We start from the raw sequence: 17,708 nt of genomic DNA, 5'->3' as shown, positions 1-17,708 counted from the left end.
ATTTTTGTCGACGTGTCGGCACTGTTGCTCCGTCCGAGCCATCAGACGGTGTTAGACGCCGTGCCCCTCACCGGTTCGAGCCGCTCGGGTCAAACACGCCCGAATCGGTGCAGACCCACCCCCAACCCGCATTCTCTCTTGGCCTTCTCCCTCTCTCTGCTCCCGCTCGTTCGCCGCCGCCGCCCCTCCCACATCTCCGACCGCCGTCGCCGCCGCGTCGCCATGGTGTCCTGGTTTGATGACGACAGCAGCGAGAACTCTCACCAGTACGCCGACTCAGCTTCAGACGAGGGCATCATCAAGGTGAGTTGCTCGAGCTCGAGCTAGGGTTAGGGTTTGGATTTGGGGATTTTTCTGTTGAGCTTGACCTGAATTTTTGTTACAAATGGTTGGCTTTCCTTTGCACCTTCAGATCCCTGATACCATGGATGACTCCGATTTCGAGGGCACTGAAACTGACGTTTTGTGTAATGAACACAGCCTGCCAGCAGAGAGGCATGTTGCTTTCCAGGGCATCCATACTGGCAGGAGGTTCCTTGCTTGTGATGTGAAGGTATGTGCCAAATTTGTGCTAATTTGGTCATTGTTTAGTACTAATTTTATAGTTAGCAGATCTAGTGTGTTAGTTAGGTTGTTTAAATATGTGGTCTCAATGCTTACTTGCTCAGGAGGTCATTGTTTATATGTGAGCATGTGCACAGTGTTGTCAGCAGATCTGGCCTGTTAGTTAGGTTGTTAATTAGTTATGTATTTTCTGTGATAGTGGTGGGTTAGTGAGGTCATTGTTTATATGTCAGTATGTGCATAGGGTTGGGAGCACTGATTGAGACTTGTTACTTTATAGCATGTGGATTAGTGAGCACTGTAATTGTTTAACTCATTGTGTCATATATCTCATATCCATTTGTTTAACACTAATATTATAGGAGGGAAGAAACTATGGGCTAGTTGAATGGGTTGATCCATATTGGCCAGCTACAATGGAGAATGCATTGACCAAGTTGTGGAATAAGTATGAAGAGTGCAAGAGGAGCAAGATTGAGGACAATCTGACAAGCTCATTTGCTGTTCACAATCTGACACAACAGAAGATCAAGCTGCAGGCAAGTTATGAGAGGTTGGTTGAAGATGTCAACGGCCTCTTGGATGCCCAGGAGCACAGGGTTCAGATGCAGAGAGTTTAGATGCAGAAGAAACCTGATGAGAGCAAGCTGCAGGAGAAGTTTGACATGGTCAAGAACCTGACAGTTGCTCAAGCCAATGTCATTAGGAACATAAAGTTGAAGCTTGCTGAAGAGAAGATGGACATGCAGGCCCGCATTAATGAGCTTGAGAAGGTTGTGGAGAAGACCAAGGTGAAGCTGAATGGGAGCAAGGCCATCTTAGATGAATGAGCAGTATAATGTAATACGCTGCTTATTAGTACCACCAGCATGGTTATGGGATGACGAGTACTATCATTATGGCTATGTAATGAGTACTATTAGATGAATGATCTAGTAATATCTAAATTATGGTTATGTAATGTACCTATTTAGCATTAAGCACGATCGTGTAATATGGTACTTATTAGTTATGGTTATGTATGGATCTTCCAATTATGTTGAATCTGATGTTGTTGGTTCGTTTTGTCGATGCCAAGAGACCCTAGAATCACTTGGGTGGTTTTGACGATGCCGAGAGACCCTATAATCACTTGGGTGGTTTTGTCGATGCCGAGAGACCCTGGAATCAATTGGGTGGTTTTGTCGATGCCGAGAGACCCTAGAATCACTTGGGTGGTTTTGTCGATGCCGAGAGACCCTAGAATCAATTGGGTGGTTTTGTCGATGCATAGATACCCTGGAATCACTTGGGTTGTTTTGTAGATGCCGAGAGACCCTAGAATCACTTGGGTGGTTTTGTCGATGCCGAGAGACCCTAGAATCAATTGGATGGTTTTGTCGATGCCGAGAGACCCTAGAATCATTTGGGTGGTTTTTTCGATGCCGAGAGACCTTAGAATCACTTGGGTGGTTTTGTCGATGCCGAGAGACCCTAGAATCACTTGGGTGGTTTTGTCGATGCCGAGAGACCCTAGAATCACTTGGGTGGTTTTGTCGATGCCGAGAGACCCTGGAATCACTTGGGTGGTTTTGTCGATGCCGAGAGACCCTAGAATCATTTGGGTGGTTTTGTCGATGCTGAGAGACCCTAGAATCACTTGGGTGGTTTTGTCGATGCTGGGAGATCCTGGAATCACTTGGGTGGTTTTGTCGATGCCAAGAGACCCTAGAATCATTTGGGTGGTTTTGTCGATGTCGAGAGACCCTAGAATCACTTGGGTGGTTTTTTCGATGCTGAGAGACCCTAGAATCACTCCATCCAAGGCAGCATTTAATATAAACATCCAAGACATCCAACATTGTCAGGTTCTCACATCCATCCAAAGGCAACATTTAGCATAAACATCCAAGAGAGCCAATATTGTCAGGTTCTCACATCCATCCAAGGCAACATTTAACATAAACATCCAAGCCATTTAACATAGGTTCTCACAGCCCAGAAAGACATCATAGGTTCAAAGCCAACAAAGGCAGCATGTAGTTCAAAGCCAACATAGGCATCATAGGTTCTGAAAGCCAACAAAGGCATCATCTAGTTCAAAGCCAACAAAGGCATCATAGGTTCTCACAGCCAACACAAAGGAATCACAAGGAAACAAAGACAAAGGCATCTAGTTACCAGAAGCATAGAAGTACTCTTTAAACTTGTATGAAACAATCCTTTTTCTGTTGGGAACGCAGTAATTTCAAAAAAAATCCTACGCACACGCAAGATCATGGTGATGCATAGCAACGAGAGGGGAGAGTGTAGTCCACGTACCCTCGTAGACCATAAGCAGAAGCGTTATGACAACGCGGTTGATGTAGTCGTACGTCTTCACGATCCGACCGATCTTAGTACCGAAAGTACGCCACCTCCACGATCTGCACACGTTCGGCTCGGTGACGTCCCACGAACTCTCGATCCAGCTGAGTGTCAAGGGAGAGCTTCGTCAGCACGATGGCATGATGACGGTGATGATGAAGCTACCAGCGCAGGGCTTCGCCTAAGCACTGCAACGATATGACCGAGGTGGATTATGGTGGAGGGGGGCACCGCACACGGCTAAGAGATCAATGATAAACTTGTGTGTCTATGGGGTGCCCCCTCCCCCGTATATAAAGGAGTGGAGGAGGGGGGAGGGCCGGCCCTCTATGGGGCGCCCTGGAGGAGTCCTACTCCCACCGGGAGTAGGATTCCCCCCTTCCCTACTAGGACTAGGAGAGAAGGAAGGGGGAGAGAGGGAGGAAGGAAAGGGGGGCGCCGCCCCTCCCTTCCTAGTCCAATTCGGACAAGAGGGGGAGGGGGCACGCGGCCTGCCCTGGCTGCCCCTCTCTCTCTCTCCACTAAAGCCCGTTAGGGCCCATATACTCCCCGGGGTGTTCCGGTAACCCCCCGGTACTCCGGTATATGCCCGAACTCTCTCCAAACCTTTTCGATGTCCAAACATAGTCATCCAATATATCGATCTTTATGTCTCGACCATTTTGAGACTCCTCATCATGTCCGTGATCATATCCGGGACTCCGAACTACCTTTGGTACATCAAAACACATAAACTCATAATACCGATCGTCACTGAACGTTAAGCGTGCGGACCCTACAGGTTCGACAACTATGTAGACATGACCGAGACTCATCTTCGGTCAATAACCAATAGCGGAACCTGGATGCTCATATTGGTTCCTACATATTCTACGAAGATCTTTATCGGTCAAACCGCATAACAACATACGTTGTTCCCTTTGTCATCGGTATGTTACTTGCCCGAGATTCGATTGTCGGTATCTCAATACCTAGTTCAATCTCGTTACCGGCAAGTCTCTTCACTCGTTCCGTAATGCATCATCCCACAACTAACTCATTAGTCACATTGCTTGCAAGGCTTATAGTGATGTGCATTACCGAGAGGGCCCAGAGATACCTCTCCGATACACGGAGTGACAAATCCTAATCTCGATCTATGCCAACTCAACAAACACCATCGGAGACACCTGTAGAGCATCTTTATAATCACCCAGTTACGTTGTGACGTTTGATAGCACACAAGGTGTTCCTCCGGTATTTGGGAGTTGCATAATCTCATAGTCTGAGGAACATGTATAAGTCATGAAGAAAGCAGTAGCAATGAAACTGTAACGATCATAATGCTAAGCTAACGAATGGGTCTTGTCCATTACATCATTCTCCTAATGATGTGACCCCGTTCATCAAATGACAACACATGTCTATGGTTAGGAAACATAACCATCTTTGATAAACGAGCTAGTCAAGTAGAGGCATACTAGGGACACTTTGTTTTGTCTATGTATTCACACATGTACTAAGTTTTTGGTTAATACAATTCTAGCATGAATAATAAACATTTATCATGAAATAAGGAAATAAATAATAACTTTATTATTGCCTCTAGGGCATATTTCCTTCAGTCTCCCACTTGCACTAGAGTCAATAATCTAGTTCACATCGCCATGTGATTTAACACCAATATTTCACATCACCATCTGATTAACACCCATAGTTCACATCACCATGTGACCAACACTCAAAGGGTTTACTAGAGTCAGTAATCTTAGTTCACATCGCCATGTGATTAACACCTGATACGTCTCCAACATATCTATAATTTTTGATTGTTCCATGCTATTATATTATCTGTTTTGGATGTTTAATGGGCTTTATTATACACTTTTATATTATTTTTGGGACTAACCTACTAACCAAAGGCCCAGTGCAAATTGCTATTTTTTTTCCTATTTCAGTGTTTCGCAGAAAAGGAATATCAAACGGAATCCAAACGGAATAAAACCTTCGGGAGAGTCGTTTTGGGAACAAACGCAATCCAGGAGACTTGGAGTGGACATCAAGGAAGCAACGAGGCGGCCACGAGGTAGGAGGGTGCGCCCAGGGGGGTAGGCGCGCCCCCACCCTCGTGGGCCCCTCATGGCTCCACCGACCTACTTCCTTCGCCTATATATACTCATATACCCCAAAAACATCCAGGAGCACCACGAAATCCTATTTCCACCGCCGCAACCTTCTGTACCCGTGAGATCCCATCTTGGGGCCTTTTCCGGCGCTCTGCCGGAGGAGGAACCGATCAAGGAGGGCTTCTACATCAACACCATAGCCTCTCCGATGATGTGTGAGTAGTTTACCACAGACCTTCGGGTCCATAGTTATTAGCTAGATGGCTTCTTGTCTCTTTTTGGATCTCAATACAAAGTTCTCCTCGGTCTTCTTGGAGATCTATTCGATGTAATACTTTTTGCGGTGTGTTTGTCGAGATCCGATGAATTGTGGGTTTATGGTCAAGTTTATCTATTAACAATATTTGAATCTTCTCTGAATTCTTATATGCATGATTTGATATCTTTGCAAGTCTCTTCAAATTATCAGTTTGGTTTGGCCAACTAGATTGATCTTTCTTGCAATGGGAGAAGTGCTTAGCTTTGGGTTCAATCTTGCGGTGTCCTTTCCCAGTGACAGCAGGGGCAGCAAGGCACGTATTGTATTGTTGCCATCGAGGATAAAAAGATGGGGTTTATATCATATTGCTTGAGTTTATCTCTCTACATCATGTCATCTTGCCTAATGCGTTACTCTGTTCTTATGAACTTAATACTCTAGATGCATGCTGGATAACGGTCGATGTGTGGAGCAATAGTAGTAGATGCAGAATCGTTTCGGTCTACTTGACACGGACGTGATGCCTATATACATGATCATGCCTAGATATTCTCATAACTATGCGCTTTTCTATCAATTGCTCGACAGTAATTTGTTCACCCACCGTAGAATTTGCTATCTTGAGAGAAGCCACTAGTGAAACCTATGGCCCCCGGGTCTATTTTCCATCATATTAATCTCCCATCAACTAGCTATTTCTGTCGCCGTTTATTTTGCAGTCTTTACTTTTCAATCTATACAACAAAAATACCAAAAATATTTATCTTATTATCTTTATCAGATCTCACTTTTGCAAGTGGTCGTGAAGGGATTGACAACCCCTTTATCGCGTTGGTTGCAAGGTTCTTGATTGTTTGTGCAGGTACTAGGGACTTGCGTGTAGTCTCCTACTGGATTGATACCTTGGTTCTCAAAAACTGAGGGAAATACTTACGCTACTTTGCTGCATCACCCTTTCCTCTTCAAGGGAAAACCAACTCATGCTCAAGAGGTAGCAAGAAGGATTCCTGGCGCCGTTGCCGGGGAGATTTGCACCAAGTCACGTCAAGAGTTGATCTCCCAACAACTAGCCAATTTCTGGCGCCGTTGCCGGGGAGATCTACGCTCAAGTCAAGACATACCAAGTACCCATCACAAACTCTTATCCCTCGCATTACATTATTTGCCATTTGCCTCTCGTTTTCCTCTCCCCCACTTCACCTTTGCCTTTTCTTCGCCTTCTTCCCGTATGTATCTTTGTTTGTGTTTCCACGTGCCTTCTATTTGCTTGCATCTTTGCTTGCTAAAAATCTATTGATATGGATCCACTTAAAGTGTTCTACTTGGATCATCTTCGATCCTTATGCGCTCGTGTTGAAACCCCAACTAGCCTAGTTGATGGGAAATCTTTAGATGAGCATGCTCATTTTGTGCATCACTGTTTGTCTGAAAAAGGGAGACTCTTATGGGATCAAATAAACAGATTGCTGTGTTATGCTTGGAATCTTTGTGAAATTTATGATTTTACTTGTTGCTCTAAGAACCCTAAAAAACACCTCCCCTACCTATGTGAGTTTAATGATAATGAAATCTTATCTTCTTATGCAAAGGGTGTTTATAGTTACTACGATATCGAACAAATTGAAGAATTTGTTGCTTTTAAGGGTGCTTATGAAGTTGCTTCTTTGATTGAAAAGTATGATATTACTCTCTACGAATCTGAAAATTTTGACATACTAAAATATTGCTATGAAAACTATGCTCATAATGTCTATGTCAAAGAATTTATTGAAAGAATGACCGTTGCTTCTGAAGAAAATAATGATATGCATGAATCTATAGATAATTATGATTCCTATGATTTGATTGAAATATCGAACATGATGCTTGCTATTCTTGTGGCCATGATGCCAATATGTATGAAGATGAATTTGCTATAGTTCCTTATGTTAAACAAGAGATTGTTGCTATTGCACCCATACTTGATAGTTCCTTCAATGAAAAGCATGATTGCAATGATGTTATTATAAATTCTCTTGATGTCAATTGTGCTAATAATATGCAAAACCCTAAGCTTGGGAATGCTAGTTTTGCTATGTCTACTACTTGTTGCAATGATCATGATTGGGGTGATTCTTCTTATGATCTTGAAAATTTATTTAAGCCCCATGATGAATATGAGATTGATAATAATGTTTGCAATAATATTGAAAGTGGGTTTGGAAGAACTTTAGATCCCACTACTTTGGAGTATGATCAATCTTATGAAATTTTTGATAAAAGTGGGTTTGGAGAGGTCATGACTTTACTTTATGTTATTCCCACTATTTTGGAAGAGTGTCAACTTTGCATGCATGTGGATCATCTAGAGAATATTTTATGTGATAGCGATATTGTTGAATTTGAATATGATCTTACATGTAATTATTATGAGAGAGGAAAATATGGTTATAGAAGTTTTCATGTTACTAAATTACCTCTCTTCATGTTGAGATTGCTATCGTCACTTTCTTCTTCCTTGCATATGCTAGTTTTTGCTTGCCTTGCAAATTTGTTTGCTTATAATATGCCTATGCATAGGAAGTATGTTAGACTTAGATGTGTTTGTCACGTGTTTTATGATGCTCTCTTTGCGCTTCAATTCTTGTCTTTCATGTGAGCATCATTAAAATTATCTATGCCTAGCTAAAAGGCTTTAAAGAAAAGCGCTTGTTGGGAGACAACCCAATATTTTTACTTGCTGTTATTCAATAAATATTTCATATAGCCTCTGGTTAGATGTGGTTTTATGTTTTAATTCATGTTTGTTCCAAGTAAAACCTATAGGATCTTCTTGGGTGATAATTATTTGATCTTGCTGAAAAAAACAGAAACTTTCTGCTCACGAAAACAATTGTTAAAAATCACCAGAAAACTCTATGTACTTCACTTATATCTTTTCAGCTAGATAATTTTGCTCTAGTGCTTCACTTATATCTTTTTAGAGCACGGTGGTGGTTTTATTTTATAGAAATTATTGATCTCTCATGCTTCACTTATACTATTTTGAGAGTTCTTTAGAACAGCATGGTAATTTGCTTTGGCTATAAAATTAGTCCTAATATGATAGGCATCCAATATGGGTATAATAAAAACTTTCATATAGAGTGCATTGAATACTATGAGAAGTTTGATACTTGATGATTGTTTTGAGATATGAAGATGGTGATATTAAAGTTGTGCTAGTTGAGTAATTGTGAATTTTAGAAATACTTGTGTTGAATTTGCAAGTCCCGTAGCATGCACGTATGGTAACCGTTGTGTAACAAATTTGAAACATGAGGTGTTCTTTGATAGTCATCCTTATGAGTGGCGGTCGGGGACGAGCGATGGTCTTTTCCTACCAATCTACCCCCCTAGGAGCATGCGCGTAGTGCTTGGTTTTTGATGACTTGTGGATTTTTGCAATAAGTATGTGAGTTCTTTATGACTAATGTTGAGTCCATGGATTATACGCACTCTCACCCTTCCATCATTGCTAGCCTCTTCGGTACCGTGCATTGCCCTTTCTCACCTTGAGAGTTGGTGCAAACTTCGCCGGTGCATCCAAACCCCGTGATATGATACGCTCTATCACACATAAACCTCCTTATATCTTGCTCAAAACAGCCACCATACCTACCTATTATGGCATTTCCATAGCCATTCTGAGATATATTGCCATGCAACTTTCCATCGTTTCATTTATTATGACACGCTTCATCATTGTCATATTGCCTTGCATGATCATGTAGTTGACATCGTATTTGTGGCAAAGCCACCATGCATAATTCATCATACATGTAGAGTCATATTTTGTTCTAGTATCGAGTTGTAATCTTTGAGTTGTAAATAAATAGAAGTGTGATGATCATCATTATTAGAGCATTGTCCCGAAGAAAAAAAAGAGAAAAGAAAAAAAGGCCAAAAAAGGGGGAAGGCCAAAAAAAATAAAAAAATAAAAGGGATAATGTTACTATCCTTTTCGACACTTGTGCTTGAAAGTAGCACCATGATCTTTATGATAGAGAGTCTCTTATTTTGTGACCTTCATATACTAGTGGGAATTTTTCATTATAGAACTTGGCTTGTATATTCCAACAATGGGCTTCCTCAAATGCCCTAGGTCTTCATGAGCAAGCAAGTTGGATGCACACCCACTTAGTTTCTTTTGTTGAGCTTTCATACATTTATAGCTCTAGTGCATCCGTTGCATGGCAATCCCTACTCCTTGCATTGACATCAATTGATGGGCATCTCCCTAGCCCGTTGATTAGCCGCGTCAATGTGAGACTTTCTCCTTTTTTGTCTTCTTCACACAACCCCCATCATTATATTCTATTCCACCCATAGTGTTATATCCATGGCTCACGCTCATGTATTGCGTGAAAGTTGAAAAAGTTTGAGATTACTAAAGTATGAAACAATTGCTTGGCTTGTCATCGAGGTTGTGCATGATGAGAGCATTCTTGTGTGACGAAAATGGAGCATGACCAAACTATATGATTTTATAGGGACGAACTTTCTTTGGCCATGTTATTTTGAGAAGACATGATTGCTTTGTTAGTATGCTTGAAGTATTATTATTTTTATGTCAATATTAAACTTTTATCTTGAATCTTTCGGATCTGAACATTCATGCCACAATAAAGAAAATTACATTAAAGATTATGTTAGGTAGCATTCCACATCAAAAATTCTTTTTTTATCATTTACCTACTCGAGGACAAGCAGGAATTAAACTTGGGGATGCTTGATACGTCTCCAACGTATCTATAATTTTTGAATGTTCCATGCTATTATATTATCTGTTTTGGATGTTTAATGGGCTTTATTATACACTTTTATATTATTTTTGGGACTAACCTACTAACCAAGGCCCCAGTGCAAATTGCTGTTTTTTTGCCTATTTCAGTGTTCCGCAGAAAAGGAATATCAAACGGAATCCAAACGGAATGAAACCTTCGGGAGAGTCGTTTTTGGAACAAACGCAATCCAGGAGACTTAGAGTGGACATCAAGGAAGCAACGAGGCGGCCACGAGGTAGGAGGGCGCGCCCCCGACCCTCGTGGGCCCCTCGTGGCTCCACCGACCTACTTCTTTCACCTATATATACTCATATACCCCGAAAACATCCAGGAGCACCACGAAACCCTATTTCCACCGCCACAACCTGTTGTACCCGTGGGATCCCATCTTGGGGCCTTTTCCGGCGCTCTGCCGGAGGGGGAATCGATCACGGATGGCTTCTACATCAACACCATAGCCTCTCCGATGATGTGTGAGTAGTTTACCTCAGACCTTCGGGTCCATAGTTATTAGCTAGATGGCTTCTTGTCTCTTTTTGGATCTCAATACAAAGTTCTCCTCAATCTTCTTGGAGATCTATTCGATGTAATACTTTTTGCGGTGTGTTTGTCGAGATCCGATGAATTGTGGGTTTATGATCAAGTTTATCTATGAACAATATTTGAATCTTCTCTGAATTCTTATATGCATGATTTGATATCTTTGCAAGTCTCTTCGAATTATCAGTTTGGTTTGGTCAACTAGATTGATCTTTCTTGCAATGGGAGAAGTGCTTAGCTTTGGGTTCAATCTTGCGGTGTCCTTTCCCAGTGACAGCAGGGGCAGCAAGGCACGTATTGTATTGTTGCCATCGAGGATAAAAAGATGGGGTTTATACCATATTGCTTGAGTTTATCCCTCTACATCATGTCATCTTGCCTAATGTCTTACTCTGTTCTTATGAACTTAATACTCTAGATGCATGCTGGATAACGGTCGATGTGTGGAGTAATAGTAGTAGATGCAAAATCGTTTCGGTCTACTTGACACGGTCGTGATGCCTATATACATGATCATGCCTAGATATTCTCATAACTATGCGCTTTTCTATCAATTCCTCGACAGTAATTTGTTCACCCACCGTAGAATTTGCTATCTTGAGAGAAGCCACTAGTGAAACCTATGGCCCCCGGGTCTATTTTCCATCATATTAATCTCCCATCAACTAGCTATTTCTGTCGCCGTTTATTTTGCAATGTTTACTTTTCAATCTATACAACAAAAATACCAAAAATATTTATCTTATTATCTTTATCAGATCTCACTTTTGCAAGTGGTCGTGAAGGGATTGACAACCCCTTTATCGCGTTGGTTGCAAGGTTCTTGATTGTTTGTGCAGGTACTAGGGACTTGTGTAGTCTCCTACTGGATTGATACCTTGGTTCTCAAAAACTGAGGGAAATACTTACGCTACTTTGTTGCATCACCCTTTCCTCTTCAAGTGAAAACCAACGCATGCTCAAGAGGTAGCACACCCAAAGAGTACTAAGGTGTGATCATGTTTTTCTTGTGAGAGAAATTTAGTCAACGGGTCTGCCATATTCAGATCTGTATGTATTTTGCAAATTTCTATGTCAACAATGCTCTGCACGGAGCTACTCTAGCTAATTGCTCCCACTTTCAATATGTATCCAGATTGAGACTTAGAGTCATCTGGATCAGTGTCAAAACTTGCATCGACGTAACCCTTTACGACGAACCTTTTGTCACCTCCATAACTGAGAAACATATCCTTATTCCACTAAGGATAATTTTGACCGCTGTCCAGTGATCTACTCCTAGATCACTATTCTACACCCTTGCCAAATTCAGTGTAGGGTATACAATAGATCTGGTACACAACATGGCATACTTTATAGAACCTATGGCTGAGGCATAGGGAATGACTTTCATTCTCTTTCTATCTTCTGCCGTGGTCGGGCTTTGAGTCTTACCCAATTTCACACCTTGGAACACAGGCAAGAACTCTTTCTTTGACTGTTCCATTTTGAACTACTTCAAAAACTTGTCAACGTATGTACTCATTGAAAAACTTATCAAGCGTCTTGATCTATCTCTATAGATCTTGATGCTCAATATGTAAGCAACTTCACCGAGGTCATTCTTTGAAAAAACTCCTTTCAAACACTCTTTTATGCTTTCCAGAAAATTCTACATCATTTCCGATCGACAATATGTCATTCACATATACTTATCAGAAAGGCTGTAGTGCTCCCACTCATTTTCTTGTAAATACAGGCTTCACCGCAAGTATGTATAAAACTATATGCTTTGATCAACTTATCAAAGCGTTTATTCCAACTCTGAGATGCTTGCACCAGTCCATAGATGGATCACTGGAGCTTGCACATTTTGTTAGCACCTTTAGGATTGACAAAACCCTCTTGTTGCATCATATACAACTCTTCTTTAATAAATCCATTAAGGAATGCAGTTTTGTTATCCATTTGCTAGATTTCATAAAATGCGACAATTGCTAACATGATTCGGACAAACTTAAGCATCGCTACGAGTGAGAAAATCTCATCGTAGTCAACACCTTGAATTAGTCGAAAACCTTTCGCGACAAGTCAAGCTTTGTAGATAGTAACACTACCATCAGCGTCCGTCTTCCTCTTGAAGATCCATTTATTCTCAATGGCTTGCCGATCATCGGGCAATTCCACCAAAGTCCATACTTTCTTTTCATACATGGATCCTATCTCAGATTTCATGGCCTGAAACCATTTTGCGGAATCTGGGCTCATCATCGCTTCCTCATAGTTCGTAGGTTCATCATGGTCTAGTAACATGACTTCCAGAACCAGATTATCGTACCACTCTGGTGCGGAACGTACTCTGGTTGACCTACGAGGTTCGGTAGTAACTTGATCTGAAGTTTCATGATCATCATCATTAACTTCCTCACTAATTGGTGTAGGCATCACTGGAACTGATTTCTGTGATGAACTACTTTCCAATTCGGGAGAAGGTACAATTACCTCATCAAGTTCTACTTTCCTCCCACTCACTTATTTCGAGAGAAACTCCTTCTCTAGAAAGGATCCATTCTTAGAAACGAATATCTTGCCTTCGGATCTGTGATAGAAGGTGTACCCAACAGTCTCCTTTGGGTATCCTATGAAGACACATTTCTCCAATTTGGGTTCGAGCTTATCAGGTTGAAGCTTTTTCACATAAGCATCGCAGCCCCAAACTTTTAGAAATGACAACTTGGGTTTGTTGCCAAACCACAGTTCATAAGGTGTCATCTCAACGGATTTAGATGGTGCCCTATTTAACGTGAGTGCAGCTGTCTCTAATGCATAACCCCAAAACGATAGTGGTGAATTGGTAAGAGACATCATAGATTGCACTATATCCAATAAAGTACGGTTATGACATTCGGACACACCATTATGTTGTGGTGTTCCAGGTGGCATGAGTTTGTGAAACTATTCCACATTGTTTTAATTGAAGGCCAAACTCGTAACTCAAATATTTGCCTCTACGATCAGATCGTAGAAACTTTATTTTCTTGTTACGATGATTCTCTACTTCACTCTGAAAATCTTTGAACTTTTCAAGTGTTTCAAACTTGTGTTTCATCAAGTAGATATACACATATCTGCTCAAATCATCTATGAAGGTCAGAAAACAATGATACCCGCCGTGAGCCTCAACACTCATTGGACCGCATACATCGGTATGTATTATTTCCAATAAGTCAGTGGCTCGCTCCATTGTTCCGGAGAACGGAGTCTTAGTCATCTTGCCCATGAGGCATGGTTCACAAGCATCAAGTGATTCATAATCAAGTGATTCCAAAAGCCCATTAGCATGGAGTTTCTTCAGGTGCTTTACACCAATATGACCTGAACAGCAGTGCCACAAATAAGTTGCACTATCATTATTAACTTTGAATCTTTTGGCTTCAATATTATGAATATGTGTATTATTACGATCGAGATTCAATAAACCGTTTATATTGAGTGTATTACCATAGAAGGTTTTATTCATGTAAATAGAACAACAATTATTCTTTGACTTAAATGAATAACTGTATTGCAATAAACATGATCCAATCATATTCATGCTCAACGCAAACACCAAATAACATTTATTTTAGGTTCAATACTAATCCCAACGGTAAAGGGAGTGTGCGATGGTGATCTTATCAACCTTGGAATCACTTCCAACACCCATCATCACCTTGCCCTTAACTAGTCTCTGTTTATTTTGCAACTCCCGTTTCAAGTTACTACTCTTAGCAACTGAACCAGTATCAAATACCGAGGGGTTTCTATAAACACTAGTAAAGTACACATCAATAACATGTATATCAAATATACCTTTGTTCACTTTGCCATCCTTCTTATCCGCTAAGTATCTAGGGCAGTTCCACTTCCAGTGACCATTTCCTTTGCAGTAGAAGCACTCAGTTTCAGGCTTTGGGCTTCTTCATGGGAGTGGCAACTTGCTTGCCATTCTTCTTGAAGTTCCCTTTCTTTCCCTTGCCCTTTTACCTGAAACTAGTGGTATTGTCAACCATCAACATTTGATGCTTTTCTTGATTTCTACCTTCGTCGATTTCAGCATCACGAAGAGCTCGGGAATCATTTTCGTCATCCCTTGCATATTATAGTTCATCATGCAGTTCCAGTAACTTGGTGATAGTGACTAGAGAACTATGTCAATCACTATTTTATCTGGAAGATTAACTCCCACTTGATTCAAGTGATTGTAGTACCCAGACAATCTGAGCACATGCTCACTGGTTGAGCTATTCTCCTCCATCTTGTAGGCAAAGTACTGTCAGAGGTCTCATACCTCTCGACACGGGCATGAGTATGAAATACCAATTTCAACTCTTGGAACATCTTATATGCTCCGTGGCGTTCAAAACATTTTTGAAGTCCCGGTTCTAAGCCGTAAAGCATGGTGCACTAAACTATCGAATACTCATCATACCGAGCTTTGTCAAAACGTTCATAACGTCTGCATCTGCTCCTGCAATAGTTCTGTCACCTAGCGGTGCATCAAGCACATTATTTTTCTGTGCAGCAATGAGGAAAATCCTCAGATCACGGACCAAGTCCGCATCATTGCTACTATCATCTTTCAACTTATATTTCTCTACGAACATATAAAAAATAAATGGGGAGCTACATCGCGAGCTATTGATCTACAACATAGATATGCTAATACTACCAGGACTAAGTTCATGATAAATTAAAGTTCAATTAATCATATTATTTAAGAACTCCCACTTAGATAGGCATCCCTCTAGTCATCTAAATGATCACGTGATCCAAATCAACTAAACCATGTCCTATCATCATGTGAGATGGAGTAGTTTTCAATGGTGAACATCACTATGTTCATTATATCTACTATATGATTCACGCTCGACCTTTCGGTCTCTAGTGTTTCAAGGCCATATCTGCATATGCTAGGCTCGTCAAGTTTAACCCGAGTAGTCCACGTGTGCAAAACTGGCTTGCACCCGTTGTATGTGAACGTAGAGCTTATCACACCCGATCATCACGTGGTGCCTCGGCACGACGAACTTTCACAACGGTGCATACTCAGGGAGAACACTTGTACCTTGAAATTTAGTGAGAGATCATCTTATAATGTTACCGCCGAACTAAGCAAAATAAGATGCATAAAGGATAAACATCACATGCAATCAATATAAGTGATACGATATGGCCATCATCATCTTGTGCCTTTGATCTCCATCTCCAAAGCACCGTCATGATCACCATCGTCACCGGCGCGACACCTTGATCTCCATCATAGCATCGTTGTCGTCTCGCCAACTATTGCTTCTACGACTATTGCTACCGCTTAGTGATAAAGTAATGCAATTACATGGCGATTGCATTTCATACAATAAAGCGACAACCATATGGCTCCTGCCAGTTGCCGATAACTTTGTTACAAAACATGATCATCTCATACAATAAAATTTAGCATCATGTCTTGACCATATCACATCACAACATGCCCTGCAAAAACAAGTTAGACGTCCTCTACTTTGTTGTTGCAAGTTTTACGTGGCTGCTACGGGCTGAGCAAGAACCGTTCTTACCTACGCACAAAAACCACAACGATTTTTCGTCAAGTGTGCTGTTTTAACCTTCAACAAGGACCGGGCGTAGCCACACTCGATTCAACTAAATTTGGAGAAACTGACACCCGCCAGCCACCTGTGTGCGAAGCACGTCGGTAGAACCAGTCTCGCGTAAGCGTACGTGTAATGTCGGTCCGGGCCGCTTCATCCAACAATACCGCCGAATCGAAGTAAGACGTTGCTGGTAAGCAGTATGACTATTATCGCCCACAACTTATTGTATTCTACTCGTGCATATAACATCTACGCATAGACCTGGCTCCGATGCCACTGTTGGGGAACGTAGTATTTCAAAATTTTGCCTACGATCACGCAAGATCTATCTAGGAGATGCATAGCAATGAGTGGGAAGAGTGTGTCCACGTACCCTCGTAGACCGAAAGCGGAAGCGTTTAGTAATGCGGTTGATGTAGTCGAACGTCTTCGCGATCCAACAGATCCAAGTACCGAACGTACGTCAGCACACGTTCAGCTCAATGACATCCCTCGATCTCTTGATCTAGTTGAGGATGAGGGAGAGTTTCGACAGCACGATGGCGTGGTGGCGGTGATGATGAAGTTACTGGCACAGGGCTTCGCCTAAGCACTGCGACGATATGACCGAGGTGTGTAACTGTGGAGGGGGGCACCGCACACGGTTAAGAGAAACTTGTGTGTTCTAGGGTGCCCCCTGCCCCTGTATATAAAGGAGGGGAGGGGGAGGCCGGCCGGCCCTGTAGGGCGCGCCAGGAGAGGGGAGTCCTACTAGGACTCCAAGTCCTAGTAGGATTCCACCTGGAGGAAAGGGGGAAGAAGGAAGGGAGAGGGGGAAGGGAAGGAAAGGGGGCGCCGCCCCCTTCCCCTAGTCCAATTCGGAACCAAGGGGGGGCGAGCCCCTTGTGGCCCTTCCTCTCTCCCCACTAAAGCCCATCAAGGTCCATTAGTTCCCCCGGGGGTTCCGATAACCCACCAGCACTCCGATAATTATCCGGTACGTCTCGGAACTCATCCGGTGTCCGAATAACATCATCCAATATATCAATCTTTATGTCTCAGCCATTTCGAGACTCCTCGTCATGTCCGTGATCTCATCCAGGACTCCAAACAAACTTGGGCCATCAAATCACATAACTCACAGTACAAATCGTCATCGAACGTTAAGCGTGCGGACCCTACGGGTTCGAGAACTATGTAGACATAACCAAGACACATCTCTGGTCAATAACCAATAGCGGAACCTGGATGCTCATATTGGCTCCTACATATTCTACGAAGATCTTTATCGGTCAACCCGCATAACAGCATACGTTGTTCCCTTTGTCATCGGTATGTTACTTGCCCGAGATTCAATCGTCAGTATCATCATACCTAGTTCAATCTCATTACCGGCAAGTCTCTTTACTCGTTCCGTAATGCATCATCCTGCAACTAACTCATTAGTCACATTGCTTATAAGGCTTATAGTGATGAGCATTACCGAGAGGGCCCAGAG

General features: G+C 42.0%; 1 protein-coding gene across 1 annotated transcript; it reads left to right on the top strand.

Moving 5' to 3' along the window:
* The first annotated feature begins 222 nt into the window (after positions 1 to 222).
* On the top strand, positions 223 to 1,184 carry LOC109756983 (uncharacterized). The gene is made up of 3 exons (XM_020315813.1): positions 223 to 303; positions 413 to 553; positions 927 to 1,184. Exons 1-3 carry the CDS (start codon positions 223 to 225, stop codon positions 1,182 to 1,184), a joined length of 480 nt encoding a protein of 159 aa, XP_020171402.1.
* The last annotated feature ends 16,524 nt before the right edge of the window (positions 1,185 to 17,708 follow it).

Source organism: Aegilops tauschii, chromosome 3, assembly GCF_002575655.3.
Source record: "Aegilops tauschii subsp. strangulata cultivar AL8/78 chromosome 3, Aet v6.0, whole genome shotgun sequence".
Taxonomy (NCBI): Eukaryota; Viridiplantae; Streptophyta; class Magnoliopsida; order Poales; family Poaceae; genus Aegilops; species Aegilops tauschii.
The sequence above is the reverse complement of the archived record's forward strand: the minus strand, read 5'-3'. Positions and strand labels throughout refer to the sequence as shown.

Coding starts and splice junctions, on each gene's coding strand:
- LOC109756983 (XM_020315813.1), top strand. CDS start 223: ATGGTGTCCTGGTTTGATGACGACAGCAGCGAGAACTCTCACCAGTAC. Junction 304..412: donor CAGACGAGGGCATCATCAAG/GTGAGTTGCTCG, acceptor TTGCACCTTCAG/ATCCCTGATACCATGGATGA. Junction 554..926: donor TCCTTGCTTGTGATGTGAAG/GTATGTGCCAAA, acceptor CTAATATTATAG/GAGGGAAGAAACTATGGGCT.